We start from the raw sequence: 26,609 nt of genomic DNA on the forward strand, positions 1-26,609 counted from the left end.
TAAAGCGCAAAAGTGACAGAATGAACAACTCGAAGAAGACATTTTATTTCCAAAAAATGACATTTCACATTCAGCAATAAAATGCTTTGGTCAAGTTTTGTTACAGTCAAGGGCAGTAATAAGATGTGCTTACAAATAATAGTCTTCAATATTTTTAGGGTTCAACGAATCTAAATGTCAATACCAAATGAATGAGTTAAATGTCACTTTATGGAGTGTTCAAAATGAGACAAAATTTAGAATGAAATGATTGTCTGACTTTTTTGCTTATCCGACATCATTGTGATGTCACCTTATTACACTTACGCATTTTAAAACCAATAAATAGCCAAAACATTGTAGCTAATAAATGGTCCACATCTGACGTTTCAAGTGCCACTTACATTTATATAGTCAACAGTAACAGACATTTATTAAGTGGAAATTATTCATGTGAAAAGGACAACGCACTGCAATTAATTGGGCTGTGGCCTGTAAACTAAAATAAAATAAAGGCCGCTCTACTTTAGGAAGAATTACGCTATATGCTGTTTTAAAACACTATTTAATGTCACTATCAATAGTAGAGGTACAGGATAATATGAAGTGAGTTTAAAAAAGTGTTCATGACAAACTGGGCTTTGTTCATGAAGTGAAAGTGGAATCAAAATACAATTTCAGTCTTACTTTTCTCTCTCCACTTCATACCCAACGTAATTTCGAGATTTCAGTGATGTCACGTCGTAGAGAACCTTTCTAGTCGACCATAAGCTTCTTGAGGGAATTGAGATAAGCCGGAATTAGAGAGCTGACCGACTCGCCGTCGTCGTTGAGGATCTTCTCGCTTCGACCCTCGGAGCCCACGGAACTGGCCGAGCGCACCAGACTGGGATACGGGGTGCTGTAACCCTGCACGCCACAAAAGTACACAATACACATTTTAGGATGACACATCTCTAGAGAGAGAGAGAGAGAGAGTGATATGACATACAGAGGAGTATCCCTTGCTGAAGCTGCCTCTCTTCTTGGTCCTTATCTTAGTAAGCGCTGACTCAGCTATGTCCGCTCGTTCCTCAGCATCATCCAGCTCATGGACCGTCTTTCTGTACTTGGCCAAGTTCATGTTGGCTTGCTCCTCCTGCACCATTTTGGACAAATCCCAAATATTATGAAACGATGCCAAGATGCAATTTGAAATGAGCTTTTTCCGTAGGAGTCATATCACACATACAGCCTCTTCCACTTGTCTCTTGTAAGCCCTCATCTTGTTCTGCAGCCTCTCCACCAGGTCCTGCATTCTCTGCTGGTTCTTCTGGTCCTCCTCAGACTGGAAAACAATTTCCTTGAGCCGGCGTTCATTCTTCCGCAGCGTCTTCACCGTCTCGGCATGTCGCTTCTGCTCGGACTCCAGTTCCAGTTCCAACTCTTTCACCTGCAAACGCGACATCGCAATTCCAGCAGGGGACACTAGAGGGTGGCAATGCTCTTGTCCTGCTTTTCGCAAGAACTCCATGAGATTTTCCTATCACCTCCTCTTACACCACAAAACCCAAACCTCAGAAGAAGTATTTCCTTGCCATGCTGGCACAGACAGATTAAAAAGTAACATCTGTTTTTTCGTATTTCATACGGTGACCATTATGGAAGGAACATCCGTGTTTCCAGTCTGTTATCTTCGACTTTTTTACATCTACTCTGTATGGATGAATAAGAATATGTAATATTCATTCATTAATACTAAAATTGTTTCATGAAGCAAAATTGAAGCTTCATTTTCCATCACGACAGATCAGGAGCTACAAATTGCTCCTCAAGCAACACCTCATTGAGTTAAAAATAGTGAGTCACTGACAGTTTACCTTTCCTTCCAACTTTTGGATCGTCTTCTTGCCACCTTTTAGCGCTATCTGCTCTGCCTCCTCCAGCTTGGTGCTCAGGTCTTTCACCTGAGCCTCAAGCCCTTTCTTCACCTTCTCCAGTTGGAGCGTGTGCTCCTGCTCCAGGCGTAGCTCCTCCCCCACTCGGGCCAACTGAGCATATTCAATAGCTTATTGATCGCTCGATATCTTCATGACTTCCTCTCGTGTCGGTGTTTTACCTCACAGCTGGCCTTCTTGGACTTGTCTACGAGTCCCCTCATTTCTCCTTGGAGCTCCTCGTGCTCGTGTTGTAGAGCTTGGAGATCCACCTCGAGTTTCCTCCTGGCGCTCAGAACCGGCTGGAACTGAATAGAACGAGATCAGGTTACAGGATGATCAATTAACTGATGATCATTAAGTGAATTAACATCTCATTCTTTCTCTCTGGTCACCTGGTTATTGAGATCGCTGTACTTTTCATTGGAATCTCGCAGCTCTATCTCCAAGGCTTTGCGAACCCTCTCGGTGCTCTCCAAGGTGGAGCGAGTCTCCTCTCCATCACTAGCCAGCAGAGCGCAACGTCTCTCCAAGGCCAACATCTCCTCCTTGTGCTCCTCACGGGCCCTCACCTCCTCCTCCAGCTGAGCCTGGAGCTCCTAAAGAACAGAGAGGTCATCCAATAAGTTGTTGAAGTCGCACAACAATGGTGGTGGTGTTGTCCTCTAACCTTGATCTGTTGCTGTGTCTTTTTGCTGCTCTTGCTGTACTCAGTGTTGCTCTTGGTTAGAAGATCCACTTGAAGCTCCATTTCAGTGACATCAGCCTCTAGTTTCTTTTTGAGCTTTGTGACCTCCATCCGACCTTTAATCTCCACATCCAAAGTGGCCTGTAGGGATTCCAAGGCTCTCTGGTGGCTTTTTCTGATCAAGAAGAAATCAGAGTGAGCTCATCTTCAATGTATTTTTTTTGCTCTTTTTGGATGAAGAGGAAGCAGAAGAGCCAGAACTTACCTCGATAGTGCTTTGAACGTTTTAAAAGGAAATAGAGGACAGTATTAAAGGCAGAAAGGAAGATAGTGTGTGAGCGGGACAGAGATTCTAGAGACGTGGTACCGAGCAGCATCGATCTCTTCCTCTTTCTCTTGAAGTCTGCGCTCCAGGTCTGACTTGGCCTGAGATGACTCCAGCTGCATCCTCAGTAACTTGGTTTCCTCAGCCTAAAAAAAGAATACATCCAACTTGATCATAAGTTTTTTTCTCTTTTTTCTGTACTGTACCTCTAAAGCTGCCTCAGATTCTTCCAGTGATGCCTGTAATTCTTCTTTCTCCATCTCAATCTTCTTCTTTGCTTTTTGGAGCTCATGGACACTCTTCCCTCCATCTGAGAGCTGGTCCGTGAGGTCAGCTATCTCCTCTGTGTGGAGTGAGTTTGTCAATTAAGAGCTATTACTGGACTTGAATTCTTAAGAATTGTATTCCTGTGTTCACGTTCACGGAATCGAGTTATGGTAACTACGGAATAAGCAAGTGTACCTTGGTGGGCCTTGTTTTCCCTCCGTAGCGCTTCCAGCTGCTCCAGAGACTCTTCGTGCAGTGTCTTGAGTTTGAAGAGCTCGCTTGCATGTTGTCTGCTCTCCTTCTGACAGCTCTCCACCTCGGCTACCAGCTCCTCGCACTTTTGCTTCCAGTCTCCCAGCTGCTTCTCTAGAACCCGCTGCTTCTTATCGAGAGCCTGTCCACACCCGCTCGCCTTAGATGGAGAGCAAAGCGGATGTTGAAACGTGATCTTCACGGACTGCCGTTGACATCAAATGTCCACTGGGCCTGCAGTGAATGAGTTGAAGAACACCTGTGCTCTACCTTCTCCAGGTCCATACAGAGCTCCTCCACCTCTCCCTGGAGCCTCTGCTTGGTTTTCTCCAGAGAAGAACATTTGGCTTGCGTGGCTTCCACCGCCTCTTCTGCCTCTTGCAAGCGCAATACCAATTTTTTTCTGCGACACAAAAACGATTCAGAGCAGTAGACCTGAACGCAGCACACTTGCCAGTATCAACTTGACCTACTTGGTTTCCTCCAGCTCGTCGGCATACTGGATGGAGTCGGCCTCGTGTTTGGTCTTCAAGTGCGTCACCTCACTGTTGAGTTTGGAGACGAGCCGCTGCAGCTCTTGCTTGCTCTCCTGCTCCTCCTCGAGCTGCTCCTTGAGCCCCTCGTACTCCTGCCGCACCGAGCTCAGACTTGCGCTGACTGCCTGCTTACACTGGCAAAGGCAAGATGTTTGGCTTTTTGTTTCACTTGCCACATTCAATACTTTGTTTTTTTTTTTATATCCACACTGTGACATTTACTTTGACCTCTTCATCCAGCTGTTTCTTCACTTCCTCCAGCTGAGATTGGAGAAGACACTTGGTACGACTCAGTTGGCCAGATCTGTTCTCGGCCTCTGCCAATCGTCGACTTGTGTCTGTATTATCGGCTTGAGAGGCAAATGGGAACGATTTACTTCTACTAAACTGAGATGAAATGAAGAAGGTCTCTCATAACGGTACCTGTGAGTCTGTTCTTGGACACAGTGAGTTCAGTGAGTGTCCTCTGTAGGTCATCGCCTCTCCTGTTGGCCTCGCAGAGCTGTTCTTCTAATTTCTTCGTCTGGCTATCTGAGGACATCTGCGGTAACACAGGAACACGCGAGTCCACACGGGAATAGCATGGGGCTTAAGTTACTTGAGTTGAAAGTGTTTTCCATGTCCCCTAACCTTGGCTTTTTGGAGACCTTCGAGTGAGGTGGACAGATCGTCCACTTCCATTCTCAAGTTTTGCTTCTCCTTCTCCAACTTGGCCCGGGTCCTCTGCAAGGACTCGCACTGCTCATTTAGCTCGGCAATGACATCGCCGTGGCGTTTCTTCAGGGTCACAGCCAGCATCTCTGACTGGACAGATGTTTCTTCCAGGTCTCGTCTCAAACGCTGGAGCTCCGCCTCTCGCTTCTTGTTCATCTCCAGCTGATAATCACACAAATTCTTCTTTCTACTAGCTGGCATTTTTGAAGTTCTATCGACTTCTTTTGCCAGATAATTGTATTTGGAGAATGAGTGCCAATTTAAAACATCTGTTTCTTGAAAGCATAAACATCATCTTTAGCTCTCAGTAAAATGATACAGCTGGACTACTGATGGCTCGATATCCTTGAATGACTCCAGGAAGTCCAACCACGGGGCTTGTTTCAAAGTAAGCCTATGTCAAAATGTTGTTGGGTTTTTTTTTTTTACCTGCGAGGCAGTGACTCCACCTGCTTCCTCCAGTCGATCCGTGAGCTCTTCGAGTTCCCTGCCTAAATCTGCTCTCTGCTTCTCCACCTGTCAAATAGTTACCAAGAATTCCCAAAGTATCCTGTTAAAAGCTGTAAAACCCTTCATACTAGCAAAGAGACACCTGAAGCTAAGGCACAGGTGAAAACATATATTTTGGAGCAATCCTTCAACAGCTACCTCAGCCTGGTATGTATACAAGTCTGTGGACATTCACCATGGTTTGCTGCATGCTGAAACTAACATGACTCACCGGAGCCCGTAAAACATGGAGGATTATCTAAGCTTCAAATGTGTCAACCACATGGATGCTCCTAAGGGAAGATGATTACCGTATTTTTCACATGCTTTGAACCAGCCATGGGTTTTTCCAGATTTTGATGATATTGTAAGATTTGTGCATATTCTCTTATATGGAAATGAAACTACATCGACGGTTTATACGTAGTCCAGTGCAGCTTATATATGAACAAAAAAGGAGTCTCATTTTTGCTGGTGCGGCTTATAGTCCAGAAATGACGGTATTCTTTATGATAAAAGTGAACATTCCATGTGGGCCAAACCTCCATGAGAACTACACTAGTTGTGTCTGTCAGCCATTGTCTCCTGGTGATCTCTCCCTTTTTGCACAACAAGGAGCTGTTCTTTGGGGTGAAGTAATGCTCTATTTGAGATCTTCCGGTGGAACAGAAAGAGCAAGGCAAGTCCTCACTTGCTCCGATCTTCACTCATGTGGCTTTAGGTATCCCATAACAAATAAAATACCACCCAGGATGGGGAGAGGGGAGCAAAACATCCCCCAAGGGCCCACTCTCAAGTATGTAGGTTCTTTTTTTTGCTACTGGAACATGCAATGTTTCAGTTTTACGAAGAGTTGTGCAGCTTAAATACACACATCAAGTCATGTGAAACAACAAGCACTTCAACTTCTACCGCCTTGGTAGATTTGCTTTATAGAAGCCAGAGCGGCCACCAAGCTTTCGGCTTTTTTCCACCGATTAGCGAAATGTTGCTAAAAAAGGATTTCATATGCAAAATGCGTAAGAAGAAACAGGTGTGTGTTTTCCGTAGATCGTTTCGCTCAATGATCCTTATCTATTCTCGGCGAGGGCAGTCTCACATCGTACCTTTACTCTTATGGCTCGTTCAGCTTCCAGTTCCTCTTCCAGCTCCTCAATTCGGGCCTAAAGAGACACAGTTGGAATGGGTTTAGTGCGGCAAATGTTTTATTCCTACTTAAATATAACTTATATTGGCTGTATGAGAGCATCTCTCCAGTTTGTTATTTCAGGGCAGTTGAACTCAGTTGGTTTCCGCCAATCTCTGGGGATTTGGAATGTTTCTGGATTTGACTCAGGTAGCAATTTAGAGCAAGAATGTCTGAGGCCACAGTCATTGTTGGTATTCTGACCAAGGGCAGGGTCTACCATGTCGGGTTTTGGAGCCTATCCTAAAATTTGAAGAATTTATGGAGTTTTTTTTCCCTTCAACTCCTCCAGTCCAAGCAGATGTTGACAAGCAAATGCTTCATTAAGAAATGTGACACAATTACTGATCAATACATCCAATTTTCTAACAGCATAACACCCACAGAGATCATGTTGTATTGGCCCCATCACTCCTAAAACATTTTCACGGAAGCCGCAAACGTGCAAGGTCAGATCAGAGAACAGCATAATGATGGCTTGGCAATAAATCATCTCCAATGCTTTCATCAGTTCACCTCAAGCCCAAACACTATTTAGTTTGACTAATAAGAATGAAATTGCCAGTTCCTCTGAGAGTTGTTCTTCTCCCCGTGTTGTGTCATGTTCCTGCGTTATCTGCAACGTCGATCCAGTGTCATATTGTCAGCAAATGAGTCTGACAAGGCGCCAAGAGCCATTCGCGTAACAACACAGGTGAAAGACGTTCACGTGCTACCCACAACTTCCCAAAAACTAAAAGGCATTCTCAATAAAGAAAAAAAACCGATTTGGAAAGCATGCAAATATCTTCGGCAAAAACATTCTCGATATTTTGCAAGTCCCTAATCAACATTTCTTTGGATTCTCCAGCCTCTTGAAGATGGAGCCAACAACATAAAAGTCATCAACTCACATGCCAGCGAAGGACCTCTGCAGAGAGAACAGCCATGGTTACACAGCAGCTTGACTGACTGACTTGTCTCTCGTTCGCTCGCTCGCTCGCTCGCTCGCTCTCACACACACACGCACACACACATGAATGCCTACAAACACACATTATTAAAGCCCCACAGTCCTTCCCAGTCCACACCCCCTTGTGTGTGCTGGCTTTCTTTTCTCCGCTTCTTTCTCCTTCCCTAAACCTTAAAATAAACATTGTGGCTTTCACACAACACATCCGCATCAATAATGCCCATTCGGTGGATACCTACAACTTCTTCTCTTGGAATATTTTTGTAGATGAACTTTGATTGAAAATGCATTTTTCCCAGCCAGGACCTAAAAAAGTGAATTACATTCAGATGTGGCCTTTGTAAGGTCTCTTCTCCCGTGTCGGATGGGAATGTCAGCAGGCGTGGGGAGTTCCATCTATCCTCTGTGAGTCCATCAAAGGGGGGAAACATAAGGCAAACAACTGCGAGTAATCGTCAACACCGAGCCGTGCGGACCTCCTGCGGAGCCCATACTGTCCACACATGCTCACATAATTCAGGTCCTCAGCAACACTGTTGGAATTGACCACTTGAAATGTCTTCAGATGGCTTCCAAAAGTCATTTATGGCTGTTTGCCTAGCTTGAGAGATCAGCAGGTGACAACAGGTTCTCTTGACCTGCTTCGTGATGTTGGGGTCAAAGATGTAGATATGAAAATGATGGGGAAGAACATTTTCAAAAACTGTCTTGACTCTGTAGTGCCCATAAAGTGTGGGGGATTTTTTTTTAACCACATGATTTAAACCAAAGAGCCTTTGGGGTAAGAAGAACGTCATTTTGTCAGACTTTGATGACCCTTCCTCACCTGTCTGTTTTATGAGCGCGTAGTAAAATCATTGTAAAGAAATAACCATGAAACGAGTTTAACCTTATTGACATTTGCTCTAGGCCTGAATTACAGCTCACTTAGGAGCAGCTTTGTTGTGAAATGTAAATGAAATGAAATCATCAAGTTGAGGATAAAATAAAGATCACACAAAGTATTGTGCATTAAATCAAGCAAAATAGATTTCCCTAACAACTGTTCCAACTTCTCTACGGCCAAACAGTAGTACTGAAATAAATACAATTCAAATCGACCCCAAAAGCTCGGGTATGAAATTGACAAAGATGACAAAACAAATTGACGCTCATTGTAGTTCCTTTTAGCTTTTTTATAAACTCCAAACGAATATAAAATCCCAATTGTAGGTCTTGAAAAGAAGGCCAATTGCTGCTTGTCACACCATTTTGAGGAACGAGTAGATGCCTATCACTTTGAGTTTCCCCCTGACATGAGTGGATCTGTGAAATGAGCCCAGCAGCTCTGTTGAAAAGCAGGAATGCATCACTTACTGCTTTGCAAACTACAGGCCGGCATGTCCTTACTTCAACTGACCTATGACCCCAGCCAGGGCTTATTTTCATGTTTGCCTGTTTGAAAGTTGTCAACTTTGTCATCTTACCTGCATTTCTTTGCTCTTCTTCTGCAGTCCATTGTTGAAGGTCTCTTGAGCTTCAAGCTTGGAGAGAGTAGTGCTCATTTCCAAATCCTTCCTTTATTGACAAAAAAAAGAAATCAAGAATTTGATTTTAAACTAGAGAAAGGAAATTCCAAGAATTGAATTCCTGCCATTCGGTTTAAAAAAAAACATTCTATCCATCTTCATCAAATGACATTGAGGAGTTCACATACAAGTAATACTGCTACGTCAATAAGTCTAACATGAACGCAAAATGTACGATAGCCATTTGTGTGATGAGCTACGTGCCCGGGAGGGAGCCGGTCTTTATGACCTGTCATTAACAAGACAAGCCTGGGCAAAAGAAAATGTCCTATTTGATTTGAAGATTTTTTTTCCCCTCAAACTATAATCAAGCACAATATATTCCGAGACCAATATGCAATGGCAATAAAATGAAAGAAATATCAAATGAGTGACAGGTTTCATATTAACTTCGGGTCATGGACTGTTGGGTTGCTTGGCAACAGAGTGACTCATTCCTTTTTATTAATGATCCCTGTGACAGGGAATCTTTGAACACAACCACTGGCAGGTTGAAAGATTCGAATGCAGATTAAAGTGCTCATTGGTGCGTGTCAGAGAGGCTCTATTATGACACTTGTTACTGTGGATGACTCGCTTTGCTCTTATTAGTGAGTGCATGTGTTAGTGAACCTCAGAGGAGGAGACATCCTCCAGCATGTCAGAGTTTAAGCGTTCATGCTTCACCAGAGGTTCATTATTGGGAAATGACAAGATGTTTTTTTTTTATAGTTCAGTGGTTTGGAAATATTTTCAAAATGAATATGTCACAGTAGTCAGTTGGATGGAAAATCCATTGTGGGTTTTTTTCTTTTTGGAGCATACTAATATAGGATCTAAAAAGTGGCCATGAGTGCTGACCTTTTGTTGACCTCTTCTGGACCATTCTTTGTCTTGTCCACCCCTTCCAGGTTTTCCTGATTGCACCCGTCGTCAGCCTCCATCTTCCTACTGTTCTTCTCCAGCTCCTCGTGCAGATGTCTCTCCAGCTCCTCGCGCTGATGGCGCTCCTGCTCAAGCTGATACTCCAGCTACCAACAAACCATGCCAACGCACGAATGATTGTCAGAGTAGGTGGACAGCTCTTGGTCACAGATTCTGCTCATAACCTTTATAGTATACTCACATCTTCTACCTTCTTCTCTAGTTGGGTTTTCTGTTGGATTAATAGATCCACCTTCTCCTCCTCACTTTGCAGATCCTCCATAGCTTGCTGCAATGGGAGCAAGGGAACACGAAACAATAATGATGGATCGTGGCAATAGGAACACACAAGTGGAGAATCTGTGAACCGGCAGAATGATGAGAAAATATTTATTTTGGTGCCCATGAATTGATCCTCTACCGCTTTATCGTGTTCACATGCAACAAGGGCGCCCTCCAATTGGTCCAGGTCCTGTCTGAGACTGTTGCACTCTTCCTCCATTCTGTCTCTGCGGAAAGTCAGCCGAGTCGAACGGACCTCCCCTTCTTCCAGACGCTCTGACAGGCCGGATAATTGTCGCTCCAACTGGCGTTGCGTCCGCTCCAGCTGGACACAGCGCACTTCTGACACGTGCTCCTGAAGGTTAATTCACGCACAATGGCAATAGTTGGAGACAAAGGTGCACTACTTTGGAGCAATCTTATTTGCATTCTAAAACCAATTTTGTCTAGTTCAAGATTCAAGAGTTTTTATTCACCATGTTTATACGTACGTGTTTTTACGCATGCAATCCTTAGCAAATCTCAATCTGATTTGCATTCCAAGACAAATTTTATGACGTAACATTTCGATTGCTCCCTATGTTTAAAGGTGTACTCAAAACAATACTCAAAAACGATCCTCGTAATTGATACGACATATGATAACCTTTCCAGAAATAACAATGGACCAAGTTATAAATTTGCCCACTTGATTTATAAAAAAGCAACCTTAACAAATTCAGCCGACCATCGTCAAATGATTATTATGATCATTATAATAGAATGCAACAGAGATGATGGCTAGAATCCATTTCCATCTTTCAAATAGTGACAAGTGAATAAACAATGATATGTTAGTGAAATTGTTTGAATAAAAAAAAAAAGGCTTTCAAGAGTGCTGTATAAATGAAATCACACAGGACAAACTTACCCCAAAACGTGCGTCCCTCCCTACAGCCAGAAGAAAGCCTTCCCTTTGTTAGTCTAATCTCTCCTTAATATAGCTCTGCTACAAAGATCAACACAGTGACGTGAGGAGCTGACCCGATGGACCAGTTTCGCCTTATACTGGAGCTCATGGTCAGCGGCGAGCATCCATAACAGGAGTGAAAAGACCTCATTGTCAAGTCTGCTCTGGATAATATTCATTTCTTATGAAGCAGTCATCACAGGCAAGGTATGTGCTCAAAGAAAACACCACCCGCATTTGTAAAATGACCAAGCAACCTATTTTCCACGTGCGGGCTCTTTTTTTCCCATAAAAGTACTTGTCCTGCGCCTCGGCGGCTTTTCTACATGGCTGCTCCCCAACTTCTATTTTTAGAAAATGATACGAGGGTGAAAAGGTGCCTACCAAACCTGCTAGTAGAAGGACCCAAGGCTGCAATGAAAGTGTGTCTTACCCATTTAAACAAAATAAAAACAAAATATAGAATCAAATATATAAAGGTAAAAAAAATACGTGCATGACTCAACAGTTCAAATCAAACCATAAACAGGATGTTACGCATTCAAAGCATCCTCCATCACCGTGCATGGCACTCCCAAAATCCTCACTGAAGTGCTAATAGGTCCACCAAACTACAGTTACCATAATTAACATTGACCTACACTTTGTATTCTGTTGTCCAATGCGGTGCCAAAGCCATCCCAGTCTAGCTCCTCAGGTTCCGCTTGTGTTCCGGGTTCATCTTGGCATCTTTTACTCTCTTCTGTGTCAGCCGAGAGGAAGTGCTGAAGCTGAGGACACCTTAAAGACATCCTCTGCTTTTCTTCCTTTCTTTCTTCAATTGATTGTCTCTTCTGTCGCTCAAGATGTGCAGCTGTTCCACTTGGATCCTGGCTGAAATCACGATAATAATCGGCTCACTGATGTTGAACCAGCAGATTATTCCCTATTCATTGTCTTCTGATGGCATCCAAACATGCCCGTCATATGTTTATCCAGCTTGTTGCAGGGGAACAATCAGCAAGCCCTCGCGTCCGTTTGTGATCAAACGACGGTGATGTCATGCCATGGAAATACTCGCTATCCCTTTAGTTGTTCAAACCATACAACACACCGGCAAAAAACAAGAATTGAGATTGCAAAATGTCCATCCTCCTTTCATTCTTGATTAAAACTGCCATAAATGTCTCACACCCACATGGCCGCCCGCCCGCCCACAATTTAGAATTCCCCTGGGAAGAACACTGAGGGCCTATTATGCTTTATGGCCACAACAAAATGGATGATGTGCTTCTTGTTGATTTTGCCAAACAGGTATTGTGACTGCTCAATCCGAGCCTGTGCTTTTCCCCATAAGCACTACTCTGTATTTACCACAGACGCGACCGAAACCTTTGACTTAACCATAAGCAGCTTTTTATATTTGCCATTCAAGCAAGTTGACTTTTCTCACCAATGCACTAGCTTAAGTGCTTTGTTGCAGAATCAACTACTGGCTTCTGGGCAAACAAGTGACATTACAGTAAAATCAAAACAACTACAGTTAGGCCAGAGAGAGAATTCTTCAAAATAGTCCAAATTTCTATATTTATTCATATCTTTGTGGTAGTTTGTCCCGGATATGAGATGACATAACATCCGAGATATTATTTCCATGTCCGGTTGTGACCTTTGTTGACTCCACTCACTTTTTATACAGTATTGCGATTTAAAAAAAAGAAAAGATAATCAGGCCTTCGGAGCGCCACAATTTCCTATTTATGATGTCCATAGCAAATGATTCATTTGATCTTTGCTAAGTGTCATTGGCCTCTCCTCACTTGTCTCTCTGGTTCTCCACAATCATTCAAGTTTTTTGTCCCAAGAATACGGATTGAGCATGGATTGCTCTTTTTCACACGTGCAAAACTGGGACATCTGGATACTTGATCGATCTGATCCCACGTTTACTTTCCATTTGCCCACATTTTGAAAAGAAGGGATGTTTGTCATTATCTTATGAAAGGAAAAAAAACCCAGCTAATTCACACACTTTAGAAAAGGAACAATACAGCCCAATTGGACGATGCCCAAAGCACAAATTCAGCCCGAGCTAAAAAGTCGCTGAAGGATTTAAAAAGAAAAAAAACAACGGTAGAAAAAGTCAACTCACAGTGTGATATTTGGCAGCCGCATCATTCTTTTCCCTCTTAAGCATTAAAATGAGCCGCTCATTTTGCTCCTTGCTCCTTCTTAACTCCTCTCTGTCCTTCATCTCCTCCTCTGCTTTGTCCATGTCCGACTGCAACGTCAAGGGCCCCACCTGGGAACACAAATAAAAATCAAACCGGGCCATTTATTAGTGTTGCAGGCTCATTGAAATGAAATGTTTACACTTCCACTAATCTTGTGAGTTTTAAGACACACAGGTTGTAAGTCATAGTGGTCAAAGTCAAGGCCCGGGGGCCAGATGCAGCCCGCCACATTGTTTTTTTTGTGGCCCACAAGACAAATTTTGCATCCACTTTGTGGCATTACCAAAATGACAAATGGTCTTCACAAAAATAAATATTGCTTCCTATTTTTATTACCATTCGGCTTTTTAAAATATTTCAACCGTTTTTACTACTTTCTGATTTCAAAACTCATTTGTTTTGTAGCCTATACAACACACTTTCTTTCTTTTAGAAAAAAAAAACAGTTGATTTTAAAGTGCAAGATTAAACAGGAGTTCAAAAGAGGAAAGTGAATGAAAGAAAAGGCTCGCAGGGAAACGTGTTCCTGCTTGAATCTGGGCTCTGTACTTTTCGGAAAACAAGCTGTCATTAGCTGAATCCGGACAACAAACTTTACATTCTGTCAGTGGGCGGGCAAAACATCATCTTCCACACGTCCGTCCATAATTGCCGTGGTGTCAGAATTCGATTGAAGACGTGTGCTTTCACAGGCGTGAAGCTCCGCGCATCACTGAACATACCCCGGCCTGTAGTTCCAGTACTTGTCAATATTTACCTGTCAGCGCAGGATTTGACATGGCTGGCGCTCACCATCAGTCTTGGCGCCAATGCAGAGAAATGTCAGTGCTTCACCTTTCACACAATTCCAAATTTCAATCCATAAGAACCAATCAAACATATCTCTCTGTCTTGGTGCTTGATGGATGGATACTGGAAAATAGAGAAATTTTTTCCATCTCATTGATGCAACTCTAAAAACAGTTCTCGTATAAAATAGGAAAGTCTTTTCCCCCTGCATGCTTCCAAGAGGATTAATTCCATCATTCCATTCTCTCACTTGAGCAGCTGTCTGGCATTGGAGTTCCTCTTCACACCTGCATGCTTCACATGCTACTGGCTTTGGAGCAGCGTCACCCAATCATGGATTTAAAAAAATAAATAAAAATCCAAAAGTCAGCTGGCCACCATTTTGCTGAATAAAGATGACTTTTAGGGTCCAATAAGTGCTTAAGTGAGATTTTACTGCACAATTGAGACTGTTTATGAGACTCTTGCTTGAGGTGATGGGACCGCGGGGTCAGGCCTGGCCCCTGGCTGAACCCCGAGCCCAGGTCAAGAGGAACGCGGTTGCTGGCTTTGATCAGTGAAGCACGTGGCATTTCGTGCACATGACTGGCCGCAGGTCAGGTAGGAAAATAAATCATATCAATGACATGATTGTTGGGAAGTCATCTCTGTTGATATTATAAAGCTGGCTATTGTTTTGAGGGAGCTAAAAAAATAGTTGACTAGGAGATGAATTCGATGTGATGAATGCCATACAAGCAAATGAGTTTTGGTTGTGGCTTGAGAATATTTGAAAGATGAGAATTCTCCAGGTTTTGCTTTTTACAAGAAAAATAATTGCCATTAGCAAGAAGCCCCTGCAACGTTCCTCTGGTAAAAGAAAAAGTAAAAAGACATGCTAAAAAGGTTACAATTTGCCAAAATGCACCTCCAATGGCCGAAAGAGAGAACGGAGCAAATGATTTGCGGCCTGCTGAAATGAAAATTGTTGTTTTTGGGACAGAGGGGCCGCAGACAACTGTCTCAGACAACCATCTAACACTCAATTCTAGTCGATTTTTTCTAAAATGAAGAAAAAGAGTTACTTGCCCTCGTTCAAAAGGCGTTATGACCATTTTTTTCCCCCCAGTCTCTAACAACTCAATCTAACCGCAACCACGAACAATTGTCGTTGTGTTAGCTGCAGCAGCTCGCTGTTTGCATTCTTCTGCGGCATGTGTATGTGTGGGTTGGACACAACACAAAGAGGAAGACACAGGCCGCTTTTCCCTTCAAAAATGAAAAACATTCAGGCCTAAAAAGTTGTCCTCATTGCTCTTAGATGTACTGTCGTGAACAAGACACACCCCCCTCTTTGGCTTCAGACAATCTGCCGGGAGGAGCCCGACACATCCAAAATCGACACCACCCAAGCTCGACAGGAGACGAGGAAGATGAGAAGAGTTGCTTACATGCGCCAAAGGTCTGAGGGTAGGCCGGTATTGATGGAAGTCCGTTTGGATCACGCACACTTTCTTCTCCATCCTCACAGCTCCCAGCAGCCCATCTTGTCTTCACCCATCAGGCGTTGAGGAGGAAATGCACCCAATGTGTGTGTTTGGGATTTGAAGGAGGATTTGCGTGATGCAGACAAGGCGAGACAGGACAGATAGAAAGAAAGAAAGAAAGAGAGCAGCTTTGCAAAAGCACCGTGTTGAGTCTGCCAGCCAACCTAAAGGAAGGGAGTGTGATGTGTTAAAAAGAAAACAGGAATCAACTTGCACGACCCCCCCCCCCCCCTCCTCAGACCCCCCACCACACACGTACGCCTTTTTTCTCTTGATTTGCAAATCAGTACAGTTCAATATTATTGCTCTACTTCACTTTCATTTCAAAACGTTTTTTTGAGTTCTTACTGGTTCTAGCCAGTTTCCTGTGAATGTGATGGAGCTTGCCAAAGTGCAGCAGGTAAGCTCCAGGATCTGTGAGCTTCCTTTGATGCTCATCACATGCCTCGGAGCTGGCCGGCCGGCCGGCCATCAACCCTTATTAGGTGCCTGCTGAAAGCAAGCACGTACAGTCTTACTATGCACATTCTTTTTCTATCGCTTGGTATCATTTGCACTTTGCCTCCTTCTCGAGTGACCCGTTGGCAAAATAGTTTTGCAGTAGAACTAACACAATTCACTCCAAGTCGCTCTTTGACCTCTGATATTTGAATTCAGAAGGTTGTCAAACATTTCAGGTCATCAGTTTATGACTGCCGTACTCTTATTTGGTTTAAAAAGATAAGAATTAATACACGCTGCTTTTGTCAACATCATACATTAGCCATGCATCATACACGCCACATCATCTGTCCGGATGTTTAAATAGGCAGTCTGCCATTCCAAGCGTATCAATACTCATCTTACTCGGGTCACTCCCTTCACACTCTTTCCAACAGCCCCCAGACTCTGAATACTTTGCAGATTGAAGAAGAATGGCTTTGTCACACCCTTTTTTGTACAGTACCATTTGCCTCAGAAAACCTCTTACCATTTCCAGAAGTCACAGTAAGATGGTGGTGGGCCTGGATTACATTGAATTCCATCATCATGGGCAAAAAGTAATGTAAACCTACTTTTGAAGATTTAGATGCATGCAGAAGGTTTTTTTTTTCCCAGACCAGACAACAGTACAAATGTATGTATATATATATATATATATATATTTCATCTCACCTGTTGTGACAGTGAATGAATGTTTAGGTTATGTCGCCATCTGGTGGTAAAGCTTCAATGTTTTGTTTTTGTACTTCACAACCAGGTTAAGTACAGAATACAATTAGTTCTCCTTTTTGTGTGGAATGTCCATTATTTATCGAGCTTTAAAGGAATTCCCAGCATGAAGAGGATTTGAAAAGAACCGGAGCTCAATGGGTCAAGGATTTAATTCAAGAATTTATTTCTAATACTAATGCAAGATTATTGTCACACACAAAAAGGTCAATAATCATTGAATAAAAATGTATTTTACAGAAGAAACAACACTGAGCCTCTCTTTACCTTTTCATTCAGAGCCACCTCCCTCAAAAGGAGATGGCTGTCAATCTCAAACGGCTATACATAAATAATACTGGAAATGACTTTGGTATAAACTATACCAGGCTAAATACAAGCCCAGCCTCATAAGACACGTGTCCAACAAAACTTATTGTGAGTTACAGTACGCAAACCACACAAGGTTTAGAATCAACATCTACTCTCCTCTATATGTAACAATATTCTTATCTGTCTCATGAATTTTAATTTCATAGAGAATACTAGGTGCAATAGACTTTGCCATGTTGTTCCATATGTAAACAGCCAGGTTCTCGGTTGTGCTAGGAGACAGAAAATAAAGTCGTTAGAAGGAGTTGTAATAAAAAAAGAAATCAAAAGAAAAGATAACGGCTGCATTTTCATCTCATCCAGACATGACAAAGTGGCCTTAAGCACAAAGTGTCCCTCAGATTGCACAGCAGCGAAAGGAAGTACGATGATTTATTATCGTATTACAGAGACCGGGAAAGTTCTGTCTGTCAAAAAGGACTGTGAAGGAAGGGGCTTTCCTGCATCAAGGAAACATCACTTTTCCCTTTGTGGTCTTTTTTTGTTTCCTTCAAATGAAGTAGTCAAGCTTATTTGATAGCCTCCACTGTATTCAAAAGAAGTAGACTGTCACAGAAGTTGGAGGAAGATGCATACCTGGGAATAGTAGCAAAATACGGGACATCCTTATCCAGGTTTTTATGATCAAGTGGAATCATGATGACTTCCTGAAAATGGAATAAATCACTCAAATTACATTTCACTTGGCTAGCACTGGAGCAAGCCGATGTCAATGAATGCAATTCAATTATTTAACTGTGACCAACAACATGTTAGTTGGCTTTTAGCTAATATTTGGAACATTCAAATCATTTCTTGCTGTTATTCTGCTTTTCTTACCTCTATGGACCTCTTCAAGTCAGTCAGGTTCATTACCATGCCGGTGATATGATCGATCTATACATAAACACACGTGCACATAGAGAGTTATACTTTTCTCCTTTCACACAAGATTTTTTTTTAATCCTGACATCGCAGCCACGCCCCCGCAATCAAGTAAGCAACCTTACCCGTCCTGGTTTGTTAAGCGGCGTGTTAAGTAGTTCAACTGGGTCGGCACTCCCAGCAATTCATTATCAGTCTAGTCAGTCACGAGCCTCCCATTCCAGAAGCCCCAGTCCAACCAGAACTCCTTATCTCCACTTTCCCTCAAATCAATAAAGTCCCCCTCGTGCTGCATTTGGCCGTCACAGTAAACTAGGCTGATGTAATCGGCAGGTTGCTTAATGGGTCAGGCTTTATATTGTACTGGTAAAAACAGTGCTTGTAGTCACATAAGCCAGTGGCTCCTGTTTGCACACTGGCTCAGTTTTGCTCCTCTTATTTATTGTGTTATTTGTTTATTATTTATTCATCACTCAAATTATTTATTTATTATTTATGCCTTGTTGTTTTTATTTTGTGTCGTCTACTTGTATGTCTATCGTGTACTATGTCTCGTCACCGTGGGATAGAGGAAACGGAATTTCGGTTTCTTTGCGTGTCTTGACATATGAAGGGATGGACAATAAAGCAGACTTTGACTTTGATAATATGGATTTAGCGTTAACCATGCAATAAAAGGAACAAATCAAGGCAGTCTTATATTTTTCACTGCTGTATATAAATGTCAGTGTATTTTTAAGACTGTTGAGACATTGTACGCTTGGCATAAAGTGTAATGGGAAGTTCAAAAATAATAATAATAATAAAGCTTTACACTTTAATAATAATAAAGCTTTACACTTACCTTTCCACGCACAGTTATCTCCACTGTGGAAACAAATAAATTGTGATTAATGAGTGGGAAATATTGAACCGCGTTGCAAACACTCATTTGTAACATGACTGTTAAGTCATGGAAAGCCTCCTCGTTTAAGCTCATTTACACAGGATCATGGAAAAAAACAAACAGAGTTATCCAAAGTTGACCGAGACCAACCAAAGTTCATTCCAGGCCACACAAGTTAAACAATTGTGCTGCACAAGTGAAGACTCAAACCAACCTTTGTAGTTGTGTCCATGGCCGTGAGGATTGTTACATTTCCCAAAGACCTTGAGATTATCTTCATCAGTCATGTGAACACTACGAAGAAGAGAAGAACCATTGACATTGTGTACGTCTCAGGGCAAAGTTAAAAGTTATTTCACCACAATATTGTTCTCCTTTTGCTTTATACGATATCTTCTTTGCAGATGATTGAAATGAATAGTCTTTCAATGAGTACATGTTGAAAAATAAAAATCTAAACTGCCCCTTTAAAGCATTTTCCAGAAATGGGTGTCATTTTGCAAGAGTTAGAGTCATAACTTAATATTTGTCTCGTCAAAATGATCCATGCCAATCTCATGTGACTCAATATTTAAAATTCTAAACATGCACTGTGCACAAAGAGGATACCGACAAATAATTCACATGTCTAACGTGAAAACTGAAAAGTACAGTCACGGGTATTTTTATTCTAACGTTGACCACAACACCCACGCATCAGTTTAGCAATAAGAGAAAAGATTGATCATGCAATAGTCTCCCACAACAATGCACACAATTGCTTCCACGGCCTAATGAAAAGCAAAAGAGACAGAAAGAAAGAAAAGCATCCAAATCTTGCATAACATGTCAAACACACGTAGTGGATTTAATCGCGTGTTTCCTGATGACGTAGGCGCTTTCCTCCCTCGTCGTCCTAAACTGCCAACGCAAAACTGCAAAGGTGATCAACGTCCTCCAAAGTCGACCGTACCTGTGCAGGCGATGACAAGCGCTGAAGCTCTGAATCCGGGTCAGATAGCCCATCGGTTCCGAGTGGCCGTTCATAGCGGAGCCGTTCATAGCGGAACCAGGCATATCTCTCTTTCTGCAGCCGACTGGCAAAAGGCTGAGCAGTGAGCAGTGAGCAGTGAGCATGCACGCACGCACTGTTTCTTTAAAGCTGCAGCAGCAGCTGAGAGGCTGCAGCTTCTCGTGACGCATCCAGGAGCGTAACAATTGGGCGTGCTTCAACTAAGCTCACATGATGCACACAATCAGAGTGATCAGCCCAAGTCCAAAAAAAAAAAAAAGTCAATATAAGGTCAGTACGCTTTTAATTGCTCAATATTTCAATATTCACATGGAGAACAACAAATACATTGTATTCATAGGAGCATTTGAAGCCACAAGGAGATCAACAAAAGCAGTGTGCATACTGGTTTACATATGTGATGGATTGATGAAGGGCATAACGGTGTGATGTTCATGTGTAGCAGCTACTATTTCGACAAAATACTTTAGAGTAGTGTCTTTCCATCCAAGTGCATTCAAAACTGGCTCTCCTCCAGAATCTCCTCCATGGTCTCCCCTAGCGTCATTTCCCCGTCACTACTGGACAGACTCTTCCTGGTCAGAAAGTCAAGACCTGTGGCGTCATGTCCTTTCACCATCTGACGTTGATTCTCTCTTTGTCCACGGGTTCCACCGCTCACTTGCAGAGCCACCTGGAGCAGGTGTGGGTGGACGGTGGAACTTGAACTTGCTCCTTCATCACTTTGTTGACACTCTGGCCGGTGCATTTTGGTGCACTTCCAAAGGTGCTTGAGTGGTGCACCTTGAAAACAGCTCCTGAACTGGAAGTTGTTGTTGAACAAGAAAATCTGCCAACGCTTCTTCAGCTCAGCTTGTACCTGATCACGGCAAAATGGAAAATAATTAGGAGACAAACTGTTGCTCACCTATACGTTTGGTGAGGAGTCAAAGGAAATACGATTTGACACGAAACCATACCTCTCCATTGGCGAAGCAATACAACACTCCCACCAAGAAGCCCTTTACAAAAAAAAAGCATCATCCTAATTATTCCATGACAGAATCCTCGTCAAGCATCCGATCGGAATGATTCATCTCACCTGAAAAGAGCTGAGGGTGAGATTAACAAAGTCCCGAGCGTATCGACCGCTCCCCTCCATGCATTCGTCAACGAGGACAGTGAAGACTACTTCGTGGATTCCCAGAAGAGGAATAAGCACCAGTGTTGCCCTGGCTAAGCTGCCAATCATCACAACCATGACATCATACTTTGCAATCTAAAATGGTCACCAGTCAAAGACGTAACTATCTTTATTTATTGACAAGCATGGCCACATAGTTCATAAGTACGGCAATACCTGTATCTGTAATCGGTAAATTTCACCTGATCCGCTTTGAGCTTGGAAAGCAGCAGCAAGAGAATCTTGATGAATATGAAGAAAATAATCTGCAACATGCATTCAATGTAACGTGAGCAAATGTTGGAAAACAATGACCGTAGTGACAAAAAGTTCTTACCAGCACTGCCAATGTGATTGGGCCCTTTATTATCCACCAGAACCATCTGTTCACAATTGACCAGCACCTTTAAATGATTAGAAATACATGGAGTGAAATCAAAGGATTCATTTCATGAATAAATGAAAATGAAGCGACACTTACTCGGTGTTTTCGTATGAAATCTTAACAACTGTCCATGGTGTCACAAAGAAGACGGGCATTCCTGAAAAAAACAAAAGGAAATCCAGTTTTTACTGAGCGCTCAAATCATACTGAAGACAGGAATGCGGCGTGTTTCCCAGAGGAACCAATCAATTGACGCCGCTTGCACTGATGACGTCGTGCCGACGGGCTCGTTGCTCTTTGCGTTTATGTTCTATGAAAATGACGTCATACTTACATATTTGCAAAGGACCTACCCCATCCTAGCAGCATGTAATTCTTCAACAGGCGCCGTTTGGTCAGCACAGCAGTGAAAAGCAGCGTGTGAAGGAAAATGGCTTCCACCAAAAGCCAGAAATAGTTACAGGCCACAAAATACTCCATGGCCACTTTTGAGAATTTGCACATCAGAGATGTCTGTCGGTGAAGAAAAAAAAAAATCAGTTGGTCTTTTGAAGCAATTCAAATCGGATGAATGGTGATCGTACCGGAGAACTTGAATACGAGTTCCATCCGGGATCATCCTTGGGGAGGTTGGAATACATGACGTACAAAACGATTTCTTTGGAAATGACAGCAACAGCTCTCAGGATGAACGAAACAAAGAGATTCATGTGAATGTAGTTCCTGGTACAATGGAGCTTCCTGGAAAACAGATATCAGAAATAACCTTTGGTTCATTTGGATGAAGTGGACAGTAATTGGATGATCCAAAACAGTCCCAAAAAAAAACCCCACGGAAGTAATCTGATGACCCCAAGTGCCTCCCTCTTTCAGATATGATTGAAAATGAGAAAGGAAGCATCCGTGACCAGACTGCTGCGTAAAAGGACAATTTGAGGCTGATGTCATCCAAAAGCACATGCTCACTAAGGCCTCTGGCTGTCAAAGTCAGCTGAAAGAAAAGAATCATCGCCAATAGCACAGTCCATTATGGATGCTGAATTAGAAATAAACATCGTGACTTCTGACGCGGCCGGCCTGGCATCTCGCCAGGATCACATTTCAAACACTGAATTTAAACATGGCTCTATCGGCCTCGTTTGGAGGCGGCTTTCGTATGCATTTCAAAATGGAACGGGTCATACATGACTGACCTAAACATGGCCATGAGGAGCGTTGCAAACACGAGGGAAGCCAAGGAGAGCGAATAGCCAATGATGGAGAGCACCCGCAGGGCTGTCTGCCGAAGCATTTGCTCTTCCTGCTCACAGGGATAAACAAGACAATGGACGCAATTGAAAACTAAGATAAGATAAGATAAGAGGAACTTTATTAATCTCACGTGTGAGAAACTGCATGTAACAACAGCCCGATTTACAGGAAGGTACAAGTAGGGGGATAAAGGTGCAAAAAGAGACTTCTGGACCGTAGTCCTCCGGCATAAAAAATAGAATACAATATACAAAGAAAAATATGGAAAAATAACAACAATTGTAGTAAAACTAAAAATATAAGCTATGAATATTTACAAAAAGAAGAAGATAGAAAAGTAGTGGTAAAGTGTCGTAAAGTGTATGAAGTGTATGAGTTTAGTAATGCTAATAAAAGAAATAAAAGAAATAGTGCACGGGTTATGGAAGTGAAAAACTGCATGCTCACATGATTCCTTGTATTTGGAATCAAAGGCTTTTTCAGATGTGTTACTGTGGTGACGAGGGATGTCGTAACTGGGATTGTTACGCAATCAAGCAAAATCAAAAAAGACTTCATGAAGGATGGCAGAAATGTTACGAGGTCAGTCATCTGTCGGAATGAAAGGTGTCCTCCCTCACCTTGTCTTTAAAATAATGATCCCCTTGACACTCGGAGTCATCCCTCCAAGGCTCTGAGGAATTCTCCTTCTGCCGCCATCTTCCATTTTCCAAGCATTCTCTGTGCGCCTTCCTCGAAATGTCTGCGGCTCATTCAAATTCACACGCGCGATTCGTTTCGGGACACAAAGCGTGAAACGATGTCAACGCTGCAATTTTTTATGACTACACAATCGTGTTAAAGTGCTAGTGCATCATTAGATTGGTTTTACTCATACTACTGTGTGTCATCATCTCTCTCGGGCTTTTGGTTAAAATACGAGCCGTCGGTATCATTGACGAAACGTTACCCATGCTGATCCATGGTAAGTAAGGAGGGCAGGGGACGGAAACATTTCCGGGAGGTGAATGAGGCCAACACACAAATGCATCGAATGTTCCTTTACAGTAGATTCCTGCAAGGCATACATTGGAGTAAGACAGTGGAGAAGAAGAATTTGCTCAGCATCTGGAAAATGATTCCATGTCCAATAAATGAAGCTTTACCAGTTTTGGGCCGTGTACTTGACGTGAGAGTTCTGTTGCAGTCCTCCCAGTAGTCTGTGCGCTCTGCTATCAGACTTTCGAGCACGGAGCATGTTATCTTCTACGCAGAGGCGGAAAAACAAGATCATTCCATTGATGACGTTCTTTTCATTCCTAATTTGAAATGACCTGCATGTTTTGGGAATCCATTGTGAGATCGGAACCAGCACCGAATGATGCCGCTGCCTTAGAATACATTATTTTAAACAGCTAATACTGCACTGACCCTGGACCAAAGAGACATGTTGATATACTTCCGTGCAGGTCAAAGGTCATCTTTCTCATTCTTCCCTCAGAATGACATCTTTTGTCACGCGTGGCTCATGGTTTGGGTTGTCGAACTTTTGGTAAACAACCTCGTATGAAAATCTGGGTCCGTTTGGGTCGCTTCAGTAGCTGCCGGCAATATTTGTGAAACATTAGGTTTGAACAATAATCTAAAGGGAGCTGTTCTCTTCAATGGCCACTTGGGGGGAGTATTTTAAAACATTTAGCAGCACTCATTGCGTAGCTTTCAAAAATAAGACACTGCCAGCTTGCTTGGGTCTGAATAGACATCAAATCTGGGGACACTTTCCTCTCTTAATCAAAGCTGAGAGTCAATTTATCCCAGGCTATCTTTATCTGACTCTTTTTGCCTCATTTACACTCATTTTCATTTTCCAAGCACAGAGCAGAATATCTTTCTGAGAATGTTTCAAAAGAAACCAGAAGGCTGCGAGCGATAGATAGATAGATAGATAGATAGATAGATAGATAGATAGATAGATAGATAGATAGATAGATAGATAGATAGATAGATAGATAGATAGATAGATAGATAGATAGATAGATAGATAGATAGATAGATAGATAGATAGATAGATAGATAGATAGATAGATAGATAGATAGATAGATAGATAGATAGATAGATAGATAGATAGATAGATAGATAGATAGATAGATAGATAGATAGATAGATAGATAGATAGATAGATAGATAGATAGATAGATAGATAGATAGATAGATAGATAGATAGATAGATAGATAGATAGATAGATAGATAGATAGATAGATAGATAGATAGATAGATAGATAGATAGATAGATAGATAGATAGATAGATAGATAGATAGATAGATAGATAGATAGATAGATAGATAGATAGATAGATAGATAGATAGATAGATAGATAGATAGATAGATAGATAGATAGATAGATAGATAGATAGATAGATAGATAGATAGATAGATAGATAGATAGATAGATAGATAGATAGATAGATAGATAGATAGATAGATAGATAGATAGATAGATAGATAGATAGATAGATAGATAGATAGATAGATGGAGAATCATATTTGACATGTCTTTCCTTGACGTATGTTTCGAGTGTATTTTCACTCACCTGATGTTTTGAGAGAATAAAAAAGAGGAAAAAGAGCCTCCCTCGTAAAGTTGCCCAGGTCTTCTTGTTCAGGATGGATGGCAGGGGTGACATTGCCATGTTTACATTTAGAATGAAAGTTATTTCATGAACTTGTAAGCTCTGTGACTTATCTCACACAGGTGCACTCAGTTTGCACCAGTCACATTGCGCCCAATGAACATTCACTGCATGCATTGGAATACTTGCAGAACAAGATGGCAAAATTAATAGTCCGCACTTGGTCGATATTTGTCCAAGGATCGTCTTGTCTGACGTGTAAAAAGTAAAATTCCATGCGCAGAATCCATTCTTTCTGTTTTTGAAGACGTCAACGCCTTCGACGCTGTCCTGCCTATAGTTTGAGTTCATCTGAAAAAGTGCATGAAGAAGAGATTGCCTCTCCTACTCTGTCCTCCTCCCACCAACCAATCAAGAAAAGGACCAGGGACTAATCTGGTTGTCCCGGAAATATCTTCCATAAGGAGCAAACACGCAAAATGGCACACACACTTTAATAGAATGTAACATAGTATCATAACACTTGCACATTACATCATTAATAATAATAATAGTGTGTTATGCAGCACTGGTTCATTTTCAAATTTCCCACATATCAAGATCATTGTATATTTTGCTACGGATTATTTTTCAATGTTGCTTTCCTTTTCCTCAACGGTATTGTGTGGCTGTCATTACAAACAAACAACAAAAATGGTGGAGTTTCTAAATGTCTTTAGAGTATGAATGTGACAGATGAATTAGGATTATTCTGTTCCGGGATCTAGTGCATCAGCTATATATGTAACTATGATGCACGAAGGAACTGCTGAAATTCAATTGCCGCCAGCTCCATAAGTATGACGATATGTGGCCGTGATAGAATCATATGTCCACATTGGGCTTCGGTAAAGGCAACATTTAGAGCGGAGAGAAAAGCATACGTCAAATAGATTGGATTTTCCTGTTGGATGATCGAAAGTGCAATAAAGCCGCTGGAAAATAGAAAGCGCCTCAGAGGTAAAATCTCGTTTATTCTTGATTAGTCACTGATGGTGTAGCGGTTCACTCGGCTGACTTCTGTGCACAAAGTGCGAGGTCAGTTCTTTTTTTTTTTTCTCATGTGACCTCTGATTGACCTGCAACCCGGTGCTGTCAATAAAAATGCTTGAAAACACTACGTCAGAAGACTCAATACAATTACTAGCATGGTGGTAGTATTCATCTATGGAGGAGTGAGGTCTCCCCTGTCGGATAGTTTTACTAAGTTATGCGCGGGCACATAGCAGAAGATGACTGTTACGTTTGGAAGTCATGTCAAGTTTCGCTTCCAAAAAGTG

General features: G+C 42.1%; 3 protein-coding genes across 6 annotated transcripts; all 3 read right to left on the reverse strand.

The window, feature by feature from the left end:
* Positions 1-29: 29 nt before the first annotated feature.
* Positions 30-15,663, reverse strand: LOC133142677 (myosin-16). 3 transcript variants are annotated; one of them, XM_061264093.1, is made up of 24 exons: positions 15,439-15,662; positions 13,138-13,287; positions 11,648-11,879; positions 10,197-10,412; positions 9,978-10,064; positions 9,713-9,882; positions 8,771-8,861; positions 6,273-6,329; positions 5,107-5,193; positions 4,594-4,839; positions 4,387-4,504; positions 4,186-4,313; positions 3,901-4,097; positions 3,698-3,830; positions 3,371-3,587; positions 3,115-3,251; positions 2,951-3,054; positions 2,566-2,758; positions 2,291-2,494; positions 2,078-2,203; positions 1,839-2,009; positions 1,211-1,411; positions 971-1,117; positions 30-888 (listed from the first exon to the last, which is right to left on the reverse strand). In XM_061264093.1, exons 2-24 carry the CDS (start codon positions 13,161-13,163, stop codon positions 736-738), a joined length of 3,441 nt encoding a protein of 1,146 aa, XP_061120077.1. In that variant the 5' UTR covers positions 13,164-13,287; positions 15,439-15,662; the 3' UTR covers positions 30-735. The 3 variants fall into 3 exon arrangements, with proteins under 3 accessions (XP_061120077.1, XP_061120078.1, XP_061120079.1); XM_061264094.1 differs by lacking the exon at positions 11,648-11,879 and having other exon boundaries at positions 15,439-15,663; XM_061264095.1 differs by lacking the exons at positions 8,771-8,861; positions 9,713-9,882; positions 9,978-10,064; ... (2 more) ...; positions 13,138-13,287; positions 15,439-15,662 and adding an exon at positions 7,246-7,403.
* Positions 15,664-16,888: 1,225 nt separating this feature from the next.
* On the reverse strand, positions 16,889-20,011 carry pts (6-pyruvoyltetrahydropterin synthase). The gene is made up of 6 exons (XM_061264975.1): positions 19,821-20,011; positions 19,083-19,162; positions 18,827-18,849; positions 17,938-17,994; positions 17,695-17,765; positions 16,889-17,330 (listed from the first exon to the last, which is right to left on the reverse strand). Exons 1-6 carry the CDS (start codon positions 19,982-19,984, stop codon positions 17,207-17,209), a joined length of 519 nt encoding a protein of 172 aa, XP_061120959.1. The 5' UTR covers positions 19,985-20,011; the 3' UTR covers positions 16,889-17,206.
* A 135-nt stretch (positions 20,012-20,146) lies between these two features.
* Positions 20,147-25,647, reverse strand: LOC133143248 (glucagon-like peptide 2 receptor). Of its 2 annotated transcripts, none has more exons than XM_061265091.1 (13): positions 25,252-25,647; positions 23,824-23,923; positions 23,628-23,732; positions 23,299-23,420; positions 22,621-22,727; positions 22,012-22,168; positions 21,781-21,940; positions 21,524-21,584; positions 21,380-21,446; positions 21,220-21,308; positions 20,962-21,100; positions 20,840-20,881; positions 20,147-20,739 (listed from the first exon to the last, which is right to left on the reverse strand). In XM_061265091.1, the coding sequence occupies exons 1-13, from the start codon at positions 25,348-25,350 to the stop codon at positions 20,377-20,379; spliced, it is 1,611 nt and encodes a 536-aa protein (XP_061121075.1). In that variant the 5' UTR covers positions 25,351-25,647; the 3' UTR covers positions 20,147-20,376. The 2 variants fall into 2 exon arrangements, with proteins under 2 accessions (XP_061121075.1, XP_061121076.1); XM_061265092.1 differs by lacking the exon at positions 25,252-25,647 and adding an exon at positions 23,992-24,105.
* Positions 25,648-26,609: the final 962 nt, after the last annotated feature.

Source organism: Syngnathus typhle, linkage group LG18, assembly GCF_033458585.1.
Source record: "Syngnathus typhle isolate RoL2023-S1 ecotype Sweden linkage group LG18, RoL_Styp_1.0, whole genome shotgun sequence".
Classification (NCBI taxonomy): Eukaryota; Metazoa; Chordata; class Actinopteri; order Syngnathiformes; family Syngnathidae; genus Syngnathus; species Syngnathus typhle.

Coding starts and splice junctions, on each gene's coding strand:
- LOC133142677 (XM_061264093.1), bottom strand. CDS start 13,163: ATGATGCGGCTGCCAAATATCACACT. Junction 2,204..2,290: donor ACAGCGATCTCAATAACCAG/GTGACCAGAGAG, acceptor CGTTCTATTCAG/TTCCAGCCGGTTCTGAGCGC. Junction 1,118..1,210: donor AGAGACAAGTGGAAGAGGCT/GTATGTGTGATA, acceptor AAAATGGTGCAG/GAGGAGCAAGCCAACATGAA.
- pts (XM_061264975.1), bottom strand. CDS start 19,984: ATGCTCACTGCTCACTGCTCACTGCTCAGCCTTTTGCCAGTCGGCTGC. Junction 19,163..19,820: donor GCTTGTCATCGCCTGCACAG/GTACGGTCGACT, acceptor TCTTCTTCGTAG/TGTTCACATGACTGATGAAG. Junction 17,331..17,694: donor TATTTTGCTACTATTCCCAG/GTATGCATCTTC, acceptor TCTGTCTCCTAG/CACAACCGAGAACCTGGCTG.
- LOC133143248 (XM_061265091.1), bottom strand. CDS start 25,350: ATGGCAATGTCACCCCTGCCATCCATCCTGAACAAGAAGACCTGGGCA. Junction 23,733..23,823: donor AAGTACACGGCCCAAAACTG/GTAAAGCTTCAT, acceptor TATGCCTTGCAG/GAATCTACTGTAAAGGAACA. Junction 20,882..20,961: donor TCACCCTCAGCTCTTTTCAG/GTGAGATGAATC, acceptor TTTTTTGTAAAG/GGCTTCTTGGTGGGAGTGTT.